We start from the raw sequence: 14,487 nt of genomic DNA on the forward strand, positions 1-14,487 counted from the left end.
TGAAATTTACAAAAGATATGAAGTACAGTAGGTAAGGGAAAATTGAGTGGGTGGGTCAATAGAAGGGCCAGATGCATCTCTCAGGTCCTCCAATTTTTTTAGGGCACACTACACACCGTGATGATAAAGGTTTTCTGCCAATAGCTCTTTGAGAATCATCTTGTTAATGCAAAAATATTTTATGCCTGTCAAACTGTGCAGTCATTGGCATTTTCATAGATTCAGCACAAGAGCCTGGGTTCTTGGATGTTTAAGAGTTTTGCACAGTGCTGTGAATAAGAGGTCTTAAAAAGAAAAAACAAATCCCACTTAAATCTAAAAAAAAAAAAAAAAAAAAAAAAGTTTGCAGGCACACGGACCACAGACACATTTGCACAAATAATGAAGACAGTAAAAGTTTAAGCACAAACCATTTATTTGGCATATTCCCAAAAATCTTACTTACATTTTGAGTGTCAAAAATGGTCAAAATCTATCTGTAGTTTTTTTTATTAATGAAAAAGCCCTATACAAGATTGTATGTAGCAGTTCACAGCAGACTATAGAGTTTTAATAAACAAGTTTCTTAATCCATCTCATATTCAGGATGTGTTGACATATTTATTTTGAGGGCTACAAGGGCCATGCAGCTTATACAAGCTCCTACATGTAACAATATAGAACGGCAGAGACACAATCTTACAGGACATATATGCCGACTTAGGGGCAAAAACTAGAGTGCAACCAAGCAAAAGCTGCCACACACAATTTCCAACACATGTGCAAAAGATACCTAGATTGAGCCAACAAGAAGGTGTGTAAATCAAAGATCTCCTGGCTAAAGCATTTACTGATGGGAATTAAAAAACAAAAAAAAAATATATATATGTTTGACCATTTAAGAATGCACAGCTTTGACCTCTTTTAGTGTTTCATATTTGAACATGTCAAATCAAACTTCTAGGATGTTCCAGCTTCTCAGAAATTACTCTGTAATATTATGACGGAGCCGGGGCTTTGATTAGTCCCTTTAACTTTGCACAATGATAAAGGAGAGAAAAACGGCAAAAGCACAAGCTTCACTCTGAACAGATATCAAATCTAACATCTCACTCAAGCACTACTTGTAGTTCTACTGTGTTTAGAAACAATAGCATATATAAAGTTAACACCTTTTATGATGGCGGTTAAAGTAACAGAAAAAAAAATAACTGATGGTTTTAAAGGGATCATTCACATTGTTCTTTTAAAGTGGAAACGAGGCCTGAAAGCTACATAAAAGGTCTCAGCACATCAAACAATCCTTCAAGTCTTAGTACGGCCCTTGGATCGCCTCTATAAGTGTACAATTTAGAGATTTACCAAGCTGATTAGGCATTTATTTCAAGAACATTAAAAAAACCCAATAATCTAACAAAAATTACTTCTTAAAATGATGACTGAATTCTTCATAGCATCTAATTCTACACAACTGGAGCTTTTATGAAGCTCATTTGTTGTTTTAAAGAAATATTTATATCTTATAATAACTGTTTTTTTACTCCTTAAAACTTTGGCATATCACATTCCTTTTTTATAAGCATTTCTGCATGACTACCAAAAAAACAACAACAACAACAACAACAAAAAATTGCGACTCACAGGATAATGACACTTATGTGCTAGTGACGCATCAGTTTACATAACTTACAGTACACTTACTAAAAGTATATCTGTTGCCCCAAGGCCTCTGTTTTAAATCAGCTTTTGGTCCTGCCTTTGGAAGAGCAAATGTAAGTGCACTTTGGGGACAGAAAGGACACTTTCAACCCTGCATGAAGGGGCACAAAAAAACAAAAAGCACAAAAACAACACTACAAAGTGCACGTGATGAGTGAGAGTGAGTTACTGAATTAAGTACTTACAGAGGTAAAGGAATCAAACGGAAAACCCTCCTAGCTTCTCGGACTGCTACATACAGCATTTCTATATATGTAAAACCCCGAAGCTCAAAGCAAACTTAACATAACACAGACTGAATATTCTTCATAGCTGTATATACACAAATATCTTCCTTTCAAGGTGTTTGCAGGGGGAAAATAATTCCACTGAAAAATATTGTGCTCTGCTCATCTTGATTTGATCCCAAAGACTACGACTATGTATATACATCATCTAATAAAAAACTAGATATAGATATACAATATACAAGTACATTCTGCAGACTTGCTCATAGCATTGATTTATATTTTCCTCCCAACTCTCCCACGATGAGCACCCACTAGAAATGTCATCTAACTCTAAAACAGAAGATACCTATGGATGGTGAATCCGACATGTTCACTTAGGAACTGTAGTGATCCTGAAAAAAGGAAATAAAAAAAGCACCATGAGAAGTTGTCATTATTGATGAACTTGTATCATACACTGGAATATATCTGACTGACCTGAATCGAGCTAACTACGCCACTGGCCATGACTGAAAGTTTTCCTGCAACTGAGCGCACTCCGTGTTTGAGCTGCGACATGTCGGGAGCGCTGGGGAGTACGTTGCTCAGACGGTACGAACTCGCTGTGGACACGAGACAAAAAGTCAAGCAGACAGAGAGACAAAAAGCTCGAGGACTCGTGGAGAAGCCACTCGCATGTACAGTCATGTGAAAAAGACAGTTTTCACGGGACTCTCTGCAGTCCTGTGTAAAACAAAGTACAGTAGCCTGCTGAGCACATTTAGCAGCAATAACTTGAAGCAATCATTTCCTGTATGATCTTACAGGTCTCTCATATTGTTGTGGAGCAATTTTGGCCTGCTCGTTAAAGCAATGCTGTGATGTCATCATCGTCCTGCTGCATGACCCAGTTTTGCTTAAGATTCATCTCTTGGACAGATGGCCTCACATTCGACTCTACAATACTTTGGTATACAGAGGAGTTCATGGGGGTCTCAGTGACTGCAAGCCCCCCCAAACAAACATCCCTACTTTGGGTTTTATCTGTCTGAAGGACATTGTTCCAGAAGTCTCGTGGTTTGTTCAGATGCAACTGTTACGTCCCTCTGCAGCCCCTAATCATCTCAATGTGTTCAGCTGGTGCTAATTGGCCACACCTAGTCAGGTGTGAATAAAAGCATACCTGAGGCAAGCTTCCGGGGAGCTCACTTGTCTTTGCCTTGGTGGCACCAGCCATTTTAACCAACCTGGTATTCAATTTTAAGTTAAAACCTCTTCTCACCTACACTCTGCTATTCGTCTCCTTTTTTATGTTGCGGCTTTTGAGCCGGGTCGTAACAGCAACTTTGCAATCCTAAACTGGCAATCCTTCCAAACAAACTATACTTGTTCAGTCATGACCATTAACATTTAACATGCCAACATGCTGAGGCCTGTAGAGTCAGAAATAGAGAAACAACAACAATTGCTTCTCTAAGATCATTGCTGATATCTTTCACCCTGAATGCTCCAGAACAGGAAAACAAAACGTCTGCTTTCACAGAGGTGTTCACACTTGCTCAAAATCAAATGCATTTGATTAGCAGCACCTGGAGGCTACTTACCTTCTTAATGCCTGTGGAAGCAGTAAGTGTGTATTTAATGTTTTCAGTCTTGTGAAACCTGCTTTTTCACATGACCATATGAAAGAATTTACAGTATTTAGGATATTTCCTCTTGGGTACAAACACTAAGGGTTGAGACCAGTTCGACCAGTATGCACAGTCGGACTGGTTAATCACTCTGGAGCTAGTGCAAAACTTCAGTGTATGTGAGATAAATCAAATTACTCACAATTTCAGCACAGCATCACAATAAACTCAAAAGTCAGACTTCTTTTTATAAATTCAGAGGCATAATATTTTATATTACAACCTGTATCACAGTTCAATACTTATTATGTAATTATTCTAGCAGATGTTCAAGGGTCATCAGACAGGTAGAATTTTAGGTGGAAAACCTCCATTCCACCTAAAATTCCACCCAACAGTGTAACACCAAGTAGGATAGGCCAAAATTCTCTTCTCAATGTGACCACCACCTAACTAAGCCTTGAACAAGCATCCAACATGTGCAGTTTCTCTCTTATGATACAGTTTTAGCAACCGCCATTAATCAGTGACCCGAAGTCCCCAATAAAATTAAGAACACAGCTGAATTTGTGGCGCGTTTGTCTACTCATTACTGACAAAATGACCTGGAGTTTGGAAGATGTATCAGAAAAGTGCACAGTTAACAGGTTGTTAAATCCAACTTTAAAGAATCACACAAGTGAGCATCTTATTAAAAACAAACAAACAATCATACTAAGATGTTCCTCCATGCGACTCAACATATAAGCGCTAAGAAAAGAAGAGACAGTCATGTCTTACCTGTCTGCTTCTTTGGATCATCAAACAGATCGGCTGAACTTATGGATGTACTCCCAGAATATCTCTCCAGTCGGGTTTTGGCTTCATACTGAACAACAGAAAATTTTGAAAATTTCAACCAAGTTTTATGTCCATTAAATTAAAGACCTTCAGGAACTAATGTTTAGGCTTATCTCAAGTTCCAAGGAACAAATACAAACAGTTTTTAAATGTGATTTCCCAGTCCAGTATTTACCAAATGAAATCAAAGAAAAAGCACAGTTTAGAATGTGTGTCCACGTTGTGCTTGTATACCTCAGAGTTGTCTTGTTTTCCAAAGTACATATCAGACGAGATGGCTTTTACATCATCTCCAAACTTTTTCCGAGCTTCTCCCGTGTCCGAGAGTGCTGCTGCTTCTGGTTTCCTTCTGGTTGTGGGCCTGGTAACAGTTACCAACAGAAAAAATTATAATATGACAACAGGAAGAAATACTTTAAGCACAAATTGTGTATTTTAAAAGAACACGCTGAATGAAATTACACCAAATATATTTAAGACTGAAGAGTCTTAACTTTGTGTAAAAAGTATCTTAAGCTACAATTAAAAAACACTGATGACTGCCAGCACTACACCTCAGCCAGCTAGCAGACTCACTTATGCTATCATTTTGAAAATCCTACTTTGCCTTCTTCTCGAGTTATTGCATTCACAAACTTGGGTGTCACCCCACCCCATCAGCCTTTTGCGGCTGAGGTCTAAAAAATTGTGCCAATACTAAACTGCAATTATAATATTTCATAACTTGTTGTTGTTTTTACTTGTGTTGTTTATATTTTAATCATTTTAAGCAAACATTTACAAAAACCTTCTGGTTCCAGGACTGTATGTTGTTTTTCTTCAACATACATGACCTTAAATTAATTTTTTCAGGGTCTAGACGTTTTAAAAAATAAACACATAACAACAGCTGCTAATGGATTGTACCTAAATTATTTACTCATTTCTTTTGATTGTTGTATTTAACTAAAATTTGCTTTGAATCATTAAACCTAACCATAAAAACATGCAGAAAGCTTCAGTTTTGTGTTTAAACAACCAACCTGTCATCAAATGAAGTTATAGTGGAGGACAAGAAAAAGTCTGGCTCTGGTTTCTTGCTCTCTTTCATCCAGCCTCTTCCATCATCTCCATCGCCCCACCGTGAAGAGAAACTGTCTGAGGTTTCACTTTGGTCCTCAAAGCGAGTCAGAACCCTGAAGAAAGAAGCCAACAAGAACAATATAAGGTGGAACAAAAAGAAAGATAATGGACTTTACTAGTACGCTGACACTAAGATACCCAAATTCACACAGTCAGCACATTGTTTAGTATGCAAATGTTAGATTTATAGACTCCCATTCATCATGCTACAGTGTCAGGGAAGTAACTTGAAAATGACTCTGAACATAAAGAAATATTAGAAACAGAAAGAACAAAGACCTCTGCAACACATAGTTCAATATCAACACAGTCTGAATCGAAAGAATGAACTCTGCCAAGTTGTTCATTCGTCTATAACTGATATATTTGTGTGCAAGAGCACCAAGAAGAATTACTCCTATTTAAAAAGGCTACGGATGTTCACAACAAATGCTCACTTCAGGTTTCCCCAACTCTTAACCATTAAGAGCTACTACATTTTTCACATACCATATATATTTTTGTACCATACTCAGTTTTATTTATGATAATTTAGAATATTAGATGTTGTTTTATGTTTTAATCAAACTGCTGCAGTAGATAATTTTGTAATTTTTTGAAGAAAAAACAAACAAACATCTATCTCACCTATCATATCGACCCTCTGTATATCCTCCTTCACTACATCTATAAACCTCTTTTTTGATCTTCCTCTTTTTCTTCCTGCCTGGCAACTCCATAGTCAACACCCTTTGTCCAATATACCCACATGTCCAAATCATCTGAGCATTGCCTCTCTAACTTTATCTCCAAACTTTTCAAACTGAACCGTCCCTGTGATGTACTCATTTCTAATCGTGTCCACCCTGCTCACTCCCAATGAAGACCTTGACATCTTCAGCTTGGCTTCCTGTCTTTTGTCAGTGCCAACATCTCCAAACCACACATCAAAGCAGGTCTCACTATCATTTGGTAAACCTTCCCTTTCACACTTGGTGTCACAAATCATTATTGAGACTTATCTCCATCCACCCCACCCTGCCTGGACTCTCTTCTTCACCTCTCTTATCCACTGTCCGCTACTTTGGATAGCTGACTCCAACTATTAAACTCATCTACCTTCACTACTGATATTTCTTACAGCTTTACTGTTATACCCGTCTCTGTCTCACTCACAAGGAAAAAAACGCCTGTAATATTATTAACACAGTATCAAGATTTCATTTTGTTTAAATATCATCAATATCAACTTTATCTGACCTAGAGCTGAAGGACCCTTCATCGTCATCTTCATCAACAAATCGCCGTCCTTTGGTGGTCTTTGCTCCAATTGGATTGTCCTGCTGGATGGTGTGCATGTCTGACATCACAGAGTGAGAAACTCCACTACAGAGAAGAGCCAAGAAATAGTAAAAATAACAGTGAGACACATTAAAATGGAAAAAAAATATTCTTAAATCTACTAGAGGTTTGTCCCCCCGTCACTCCCAAATTGTCTTACCTCCTCATGGTCAGACCCATGCCCAGTCTCTCAGCTTGTTCCTTCTTTTTCCCCTCTAGTCCTTTCAGCTTCTGCTCTTCGATTTTCCTCTGCTGCTCAAAATCTTTGTAGGCCAGCCGCATGGATGGAGCACTGAGGAGAAAAAAAGTAGGTAAGCTCAGAGATAGAAACAGATGAGCCAAATGTGGTGCATAGTTTAAGTAATATTCATGATTTAGCCCCTTTCTCCTGAGGTAAAGAGAAGAAAGAGCCATGGATTTCATCTTGCCATAGAGGACACAAAGTTACATTCTCTTTCCGATTAATTGATTACAACAAGAAAGATGGAATGAAAAAGAAATAAAAAGCTATGGGTATTCTTACATGGACTCCTCAGTTGTAATGTTCTTCTTGGCACCAGCAAAGCTCTCCTCTTTCTCTCTGATTTTGTCAGCAGCCTGCGCCTTCTTCTCGAGCTCCGAGAAGCTCTGGCTGCTAACCTTCTGAGCGCCCAGACCGCCCTTCTTTGAGGCCAGCTGCACACAAACATACACATTACAATGAATGCACAGTCACAATGTACCAAATAAAACAGATAACGGAGCTGGGGTAGAAGCTTGTATTCTGAGATAACATTCAGAATCTCCAAGATTAAAAACATATTTTAAAAGAGGAAAATTCAGAAAACAAAAAATAACCTCTCATAATACTATAACCTCTTATAAATGGGTCCGTGTGGCAGCAGGGCAGTGCAAACTGCAGGGACATGTGGAATGGGACCCCAATTCATTATTTAAAACAAACGTGTAAAGATCATTTATTTTATTGGCAGTAAATGGTGCCTACTGTTGTTGTGACTCACCTTATTTACCTGTTCTTGTGTCCCCTCAGGTCAATCATGTGATGTGTGTGTATGCAGTGGCTACTGCTGCACTGCTTAACTCGGGTGTAAATGTGGCCCTCCCTATGAGGCTGTGGTGTGCAGTACGATCAGGTTGACCCAAGCTTGTAAAGTAGGACAACGTGACTGGCTTTCTATTTGTCTTAAAATTTATCTCAGACAATACTTGAGTTTTTTTCTCTGAATATTACCCTCCTCCCTTAACCTAAGTAACTGTTTTATTGTACTTATTATGACACCAATATAAAACTTTATACATACTGTTTTCTTGGCACCTGCTGGCTTCTTCTTAAGAAGAGAAGAGGGCTCTGAGAAAACAACAGACAGAGTGAAGTCAATATTTAGACAGACTTTTATGGGCATTTAGGTAGAGTTAGCTAATCATGCACAGTATTGACTCAAACCTGGGTTTGCTTTTGGTGAAACATTGAGCATTTCCACATTGGGACCCTCCTCTGAGTTACCTGAAGTTTAAACATGTGATGAGCCACAAAACTATTTTAATATAAAACTGCAGTAAGTCAGTATAAATAAGATTATTAAGCAATGACACAAAGATACCATTACGGTCTTCATCTTTTTCTGGCTCTGAAAGCTTCTCTGATGCGGAGGAGCTCAGACTCATTTTGGCCATGTTCAGATTTTCAGGACCAGCCTGGCCAGGACACAGACACACGTAGTGAAATTAATAATCGCTGTGTCAGGCTGTGCAGCATATCTATGGATAGTTGTGGACAAAATCCCACTGGAAGAAACCACACACTTATACCTGTGTATGCAGACTGAAGAAATCCACCTGCTTGTCGCCTGGGGATGTTGGAGACAGAGGAGCCTGACTGTCCAGCCACAGCTGTGGAGAACAAGAGCAGTAAAATGATTCAATTATATCAGCGTTTATTATAAGTGTGATAAGCATATGGGTAGTACCCAGGAAGCCAGTGTTTAATTAATTTAATCTCTCAGCCCCAGGTTGGTTTCTCCCCGCCCCCCTTGAGGAGAAACCTGGAGGTGTTTTCAGACTGTAACCCAGCCTGTCAATGTTACCTCAGTGCCATGGCGTCTGGTTGCTTGTGTGGCCAAAGTCTTTATCTTCTCTCTGTACAGCTGTGCAGCCCGGCTGTTGTACTTGGCATTGGCGGCACTGGCTCTGCAGCCATGTTGACTGAAAAATGCAATCTGACACCAAGAGGTCAAATTAGAAACAGGAAAGCAAACAGGTAGAATCACGCTCGTGTCACACACTGCTGGAGTTTTAACCTGATGATAGTGTGCTGATATTTTACTCACTGCGCTGGCGTTGCCTCCGACTTGCATACATCTTAGCTGGAACCACGACCAATTAAAATCCAGCTCGGTGGACCTGTGTGGCACAACAGGATCAGGGTTTGAAGAATGTGTGTTTGAACAAAGAAACATACATCTGAGGTTACAGAACCATATCCACTCCCATGTATTCTCCTTGCTTGAGCTGCCTTTGTTCCACTTATACTTCACTGTATCTGAAGTTTCTTTATTCTGTTTTATTTGTTTTGGATGCTTAAGTCATTTATTTTTATCCAACATTACAATAAATCTCTTGAGATTGTTATGTCCAATTAATGTACCGTATCCAGGATTACTGCTCGTAGTTTACACATTTGCCCAAAAAGTGAAAGATCCCTGGTTCAAGTCCAGGAGGAGAAATAAATCCCTTTGGGGTGGAGTCAGGAAGGGCATCCGGCATAAAAATCTGCCAAGTCAAACATATGAAGCTACCTGCTGTGGTGAATGCTTGCAAATAAGGGAGCAGCCTAGAGTACCTTTACTGTTACATTACACACTTTTAGTGTAGTCATTTGAAATGACAGTTAAATTTTTCTTGTTTTTTTTTTTATTGCTTATCTTTTATTACACAGGTAACACAGATCCTATGCCTTAACAATAAGAACACCAGTCATGCTTAGTTACCCTACAAAGGCCTGTTTTTGGCTGAGGGTATACTTCTGAGCTGTTGAGTCCATATTGCACTACATCTTTGCAGTTTGGGTTGTAAAAGGTAGAGTGAATTTGATCAAAACACTGTGCATATCTTATCTTCTTTTCATTTCTATGACTGCTGTTGTCTTGTATTTTTTTTTTTTTTAAAAGGGTCTAATACTATCCTAACGAGCTGATATTTTCACATCCTAATTTCTTATACTGCAAAAAACAAAAACTTTTTATTAAACTCAATTTAATTAAAAAAAAAAATCACAGCAACAGCTGAGTCAAGGCACTTTTGTTTGCAAAAACGGAAAAATAATCATTCACACCCACTTTCACTTCAAAGAGGTGGCTACAGCGAATCATCTGCCTCCATCTCACCCTATCCCAGGGATCCTCTTAAGTCACACCAACTCTCACCAACACCTTCTCTGTTTTCTTCCTCTTTTCCTCCCGTTGGGCAGCTTCATCTTCAGCATCCTTTGTTCAGCGCTGCATATCTTCAAACTATCTCAGCCTTGCCTCTCTAACTTTGTCTCCAAACCGCTCAGCCTGAGCCATCCCTCTGATGTCCCTCTCTGTCTTTTTGTTAATCCCGACATCTCCAAACCATACATCATAGCAGGTCTCAGTAACGCACTGTAAATCTTCTCAGAAAATTTAAAAAAATATATATATATTCTCAGTGTTTACTCCTCAAACACAACCCTCCCACTGAACACACTTCTGAACTGTTGTTTACTCTTGATTTATTATTTTGTTAGGGGTGCTTGTGGCTCATGATGAAGAGGAGGTTGTCTGCAAACTGGCTCCTCTAGTCTGCATGTTAAAGTAAACTTGAACCCCAAGATCCCGATGCTTCTATTGGAGTGTGTGATGTTAGATTAAAAGCACTTATATATTTTCTACTGTATTTGAGAGCTTTCTTACAACAAGCCTCATTCACGCATTGACATAAGCACCAGTCCATTTACCTCCAACTCCAAGGAAAATATATAATTCCTGACTTACCTAATAAATGAAAGGTGCACTCCCAGAGACCTGTGAGTCCCAGAGCAATCTATACAGACAAAAACCCCATAGGTGATGCTGGCCCAGCTGGGGTTCTTAGCTGAGCAGTCAAAGCAAACCTGAGGGACAGAGAGCAAGAACAGAGGATTGTCTCATTATACAAACACACGAGATGTTCATCTCATTTCTATTTTAAGACCATAAATCTACAATCAACAAAAGAGACGGATCATTCTACAACTGGAGAAGACTATTTTTTAAAATATAGATAATTTAAAGATATTTTTATTTGATGTAAGTAATAAAAACAAATCATAAACCATCAAAAAATTGATATGTCCAGTTCAGGCATCAAAGGTGCACTTTTTATTTGTTGCATACTATGCTTGATGCAACCTTGTAACCAATATGGCAGAAGAATATTTTCAAAATACTGTTTAATAAATTCTTGACTATTAAGTGAATGAACTCATATTGCATACTCAGTTTCAGATGAGTGTTAGTTTAATCACTTTACCCTGTACTACAAACTTTTACAAAAGCAACAGATTAAGCCCTTATAAATGAAAAAACAACAACAAAGCATTTACAATCATTTTATTAAAAATTATATGGTAACCTGGTTAAAATAAGAGTAACAGGATTGTACAAGCTAACGTGGCTGAAATATAGTACTTTTATTTGCAGTTATGACATAAATGTGACAAATACTCAGGACCACAGCAGTGTTGTTTAATAATATTTCATGATTTTGACATGTTTGTTTTATATGTATGTCAACAGGGTCGCAAATCATAGCTATTATTAGTGTTTTCTTGGGAAAATATGCTATCTAGGGATAAATGTAGTCATATAAATAAAGGATACTTTGAACCTTTGGTAATATGAGTAACAGTGTTGTATTAGTTAGACTAATGCACTCAATGCACTTAACTAGTCAGAAAAAAATTGGAAAAAATAAAATATATATCAGACGACTGACCTTTGGTCTACCCATGGTGTTGGCACATGTAAAACATCACGTCATCTTACTGTTTTATCTCTTCCTTTCCAAGGCGAATTAGGTCGTACGTGTGTTGTTGGACACAATTTACATAGCATAATGTTCTTTAAAATATGCTGATGTTAACAAAATGTTTAAATCACATGTGGATCTGGAAGAAGTGGATTTCTAAGCTGGAAATTTGTTTGTTATATTTAACATGCGATTTGCTTATAAAGAAGTTATCAGGACGTGTTTTACAAAATATTTCGTAACCACTTTTTCAACAACTGGATTTACATTTTGTCTCAGGACTATATTTGGTATTGTAGTATTTTATGCATGGATTCTTTTCAAATTAACGCAGTTGTAGAATGCCAAGAGCATGAAGAGTGTCCGACTACACGAAGCAACAGCTGTGAGGATAAACAGGAGACTGTGCTACTGACTCAAACAGCTGTTGGTGAAGTGGCGTTAATTTCGCAATGAGATCAGCAGATAATAGTTACAGCAGCGAGTCGCAAACACGTCTTTGTCCCTGAGTTGAGAAAAGGCCTTAGAAACAGAGCTTTAAACAAACACGGCTGATGTGAACTGTCAAAATGTAGCTAGCTAGCTGTCACCCCTCTTGCTAACGTCACGTCACGTCAGGTTACAGTTTCTAAGTTTTCTGATATTTTGCTTCTGCACGTTTTAAAACACGCTTTTTCTTTTAAACCCGACTTATTCTAAAGATGACACACGTCGGACAGCTGTTAAATTGGTCGCAAACTGAAGCCAGCTGTGGCGTTTCCATAAAGTGCGACGTGTCAGATATTTAGTTCAGCGGACTTCCTTGTGCACCAGAGTGCACCCGTCTTTCTGGTATTTATTTAACTCTCACCTTATTCGTAGGGATGGAACGAAGTCGCTTGAAAATAGCAGAAATGTCCTGCTTGCTGGGTTCTGCCATTTTTCTACCTGTTGGTGTCTGGCGGTTAAAGGAACAGCATCAAAGGCAGACCCGTGTTTTTCCCAAATAATAACTGAACCCGACACGTCAGTAAGAGAACACCATGGGCGGACGCTGATTGGTTGGAAATGATCCGTGGTCGTGTTATTGTCGCAAAGGCTTCTTGGCAATGTAGTTTTAGATCATATAAGCGATAGCTTACGTATCTTCGAATTTGATACATTTCTGTGTGACCGCAGCCAAAACATTAAACACAGCCTTGAACAATATAACTTTAATAACGCGTCTTGAAATAAGATACAATAACACTAAATAAAAAATACTCATTAAAATAAAATATGATAAAATAGTTCAATAAGGTAAAAAAAAAATGCATGAAAGATGAATCATTTGAACCGAAAAAAGAAAGCTCAATAGATCAAATCTAATCTAGTTACTGTTATTTTGGAATGTGGCTGGTCAATTCCTGTCTTTTGTGGCACCCGTTTTTATTATTAATATGATCATTATCACTAATGATAAGGAGAGAATGCTAGGAGTAAGGTGAAATGGAGGCAGATTATCAGCTGTGGCATCCCCTACAGGGAACGTCAAGGTATGTGTGTGTGTGTGTATATATGTATATATATATATATATATAATGTCATTGTAAAGCGCTTTGGGTGCCTTGAAAAGCGCTATATAAATCCAATGCATTATATATATATATGTGTGTGTGTGTGTTAGATGTTTTATATTGATTCTTATGAGGGAATACAATAACATTTTTTTTAGACTGTTATCGAGTTGCTCTGTGGTATATTGCTTAAAAGGTTACATGTCAAAGGTCACACATCACAGGACACCCAGACTCAGGGGGTCCCAAGCTAGTGTATTAGTACCTAGGTTTAGGACCCATTAGTCCTAAACCTAGAAAAATGGGAGGGTAGCCAGCTAAATCCTATGCCAAATGAAATATGCAGATCTATCTGCTGTGGTGACAACTTGGGAAATAAGGGAGCAGCTCAAGTTACCTTTTGATTTATTGTACACACATTAAGTTTTCTTTAAAACCAAACAAAGCAATTCAGTGACTCGGGGATATATTTTTAAAAACAAACAAACACCCAGTTCCCATTAAAACAATGTCCAATACTTTGAAAGTTTATACCATATCAACATGTGTGTCATATGAAATGTGTCTTTGAAAATAGATGTGATTGGTGGATGCATGTTTATTGGAAACCCTAAATGATTATCATACCAGCTGAAACACCAGGGAATACACCAGTGTCAAGACTATTTAATGGAGAGAGAGAGGAAAAATAACCAGACTATAAATAGAAACCTGCAGTGTGTGGGAAAACTGCATCCAGTCTAGTTTGTTCTGGATGGATTTGATGCCAAACCTTAAAAACAAAACAGTCAGATTTATCACAGTATCCGACTGCATATTCCAGTTTGTTGGGATTTGTTCAACTCTGTTGTATTGTTTAAATCCTCGTCTTGCAGAATAGCATAAGGCTACAACATAATAAAACTTATTTTACAGTCATATGGTGCCTAGTAAGGATATACCCCCTCAAAACAAACAACCCCCCCCCCATATATATATTTAAAAAAAAAATTACAGCAACAGAATAAAGTTAGATGCAGCTCAAAGTCAAACTTTCTTTAATAATTAAAGTACAATAGTGATCAAATCTGTAACTGTTTGTGTTACCTATTGAAACAGACTCAG

The 14,487-nt window shown here is 38.1% G+C and overlaps 1 protein-coding gene across 1 annotated transcript; it reads right to left on the reverse strand.

Moving 5' to 3' along the window:
* Positions 1-430: 430 nt before the first annotated feature.
* Positions 431-12,858, reverse strand: arfgap3 (ADP-ribosylation factor GTPase activating protein 3). Its single transcript, XM_063500359.1, has 16 exons — positions 12,699-12,858; positions 10,834-10,952; positions 9,148-9,220; positions 8,905-9,036; positions 8,630-8,710; positions 8,422-8,515; positions 8,265-8,324; positions 8,122-8,168; positions 7,344-7,495; positions 6,981-7,112; positions 6,740-6,865; positions 5,401-5,553; positions 4,613-4,739; positions 4,319-4,406; positions 2,406-2,530; positions 431-2,320 (listed from the first exon to the last, which is right to left on the reverse strand). Exons 1-16 carry the CDS (start codon positions 12,765-12,767, stop codon positions 2,303-2,305), a joined length of 1,596 nt encoding a protein of 531 aa, XP_063356429.1. The 5' UTR covers positions 12,768-12,858; the 3' UTR covers positions 431-2,302.
* Positions 12,859-14,487: the final 1,629 nt, after the last annotated feature.

Source organism: Pelmatolapia mariae, linkage group LG17 (genome assembly GCF_036321145.2).
Source record: "Pelmatolapia mariae isolate MD_Pm_ZW linkage group LG17, Pm_UMD_F_2, whole genome shotgun sequence".
Taxonomy (NCBI): domain Eukaryota; kingdom Metazoa; phylum Chordata; class Actinopteri; order Cichliformes; family Cichlidae; genus Pelmatolapia; species Pelmatolapia mariae.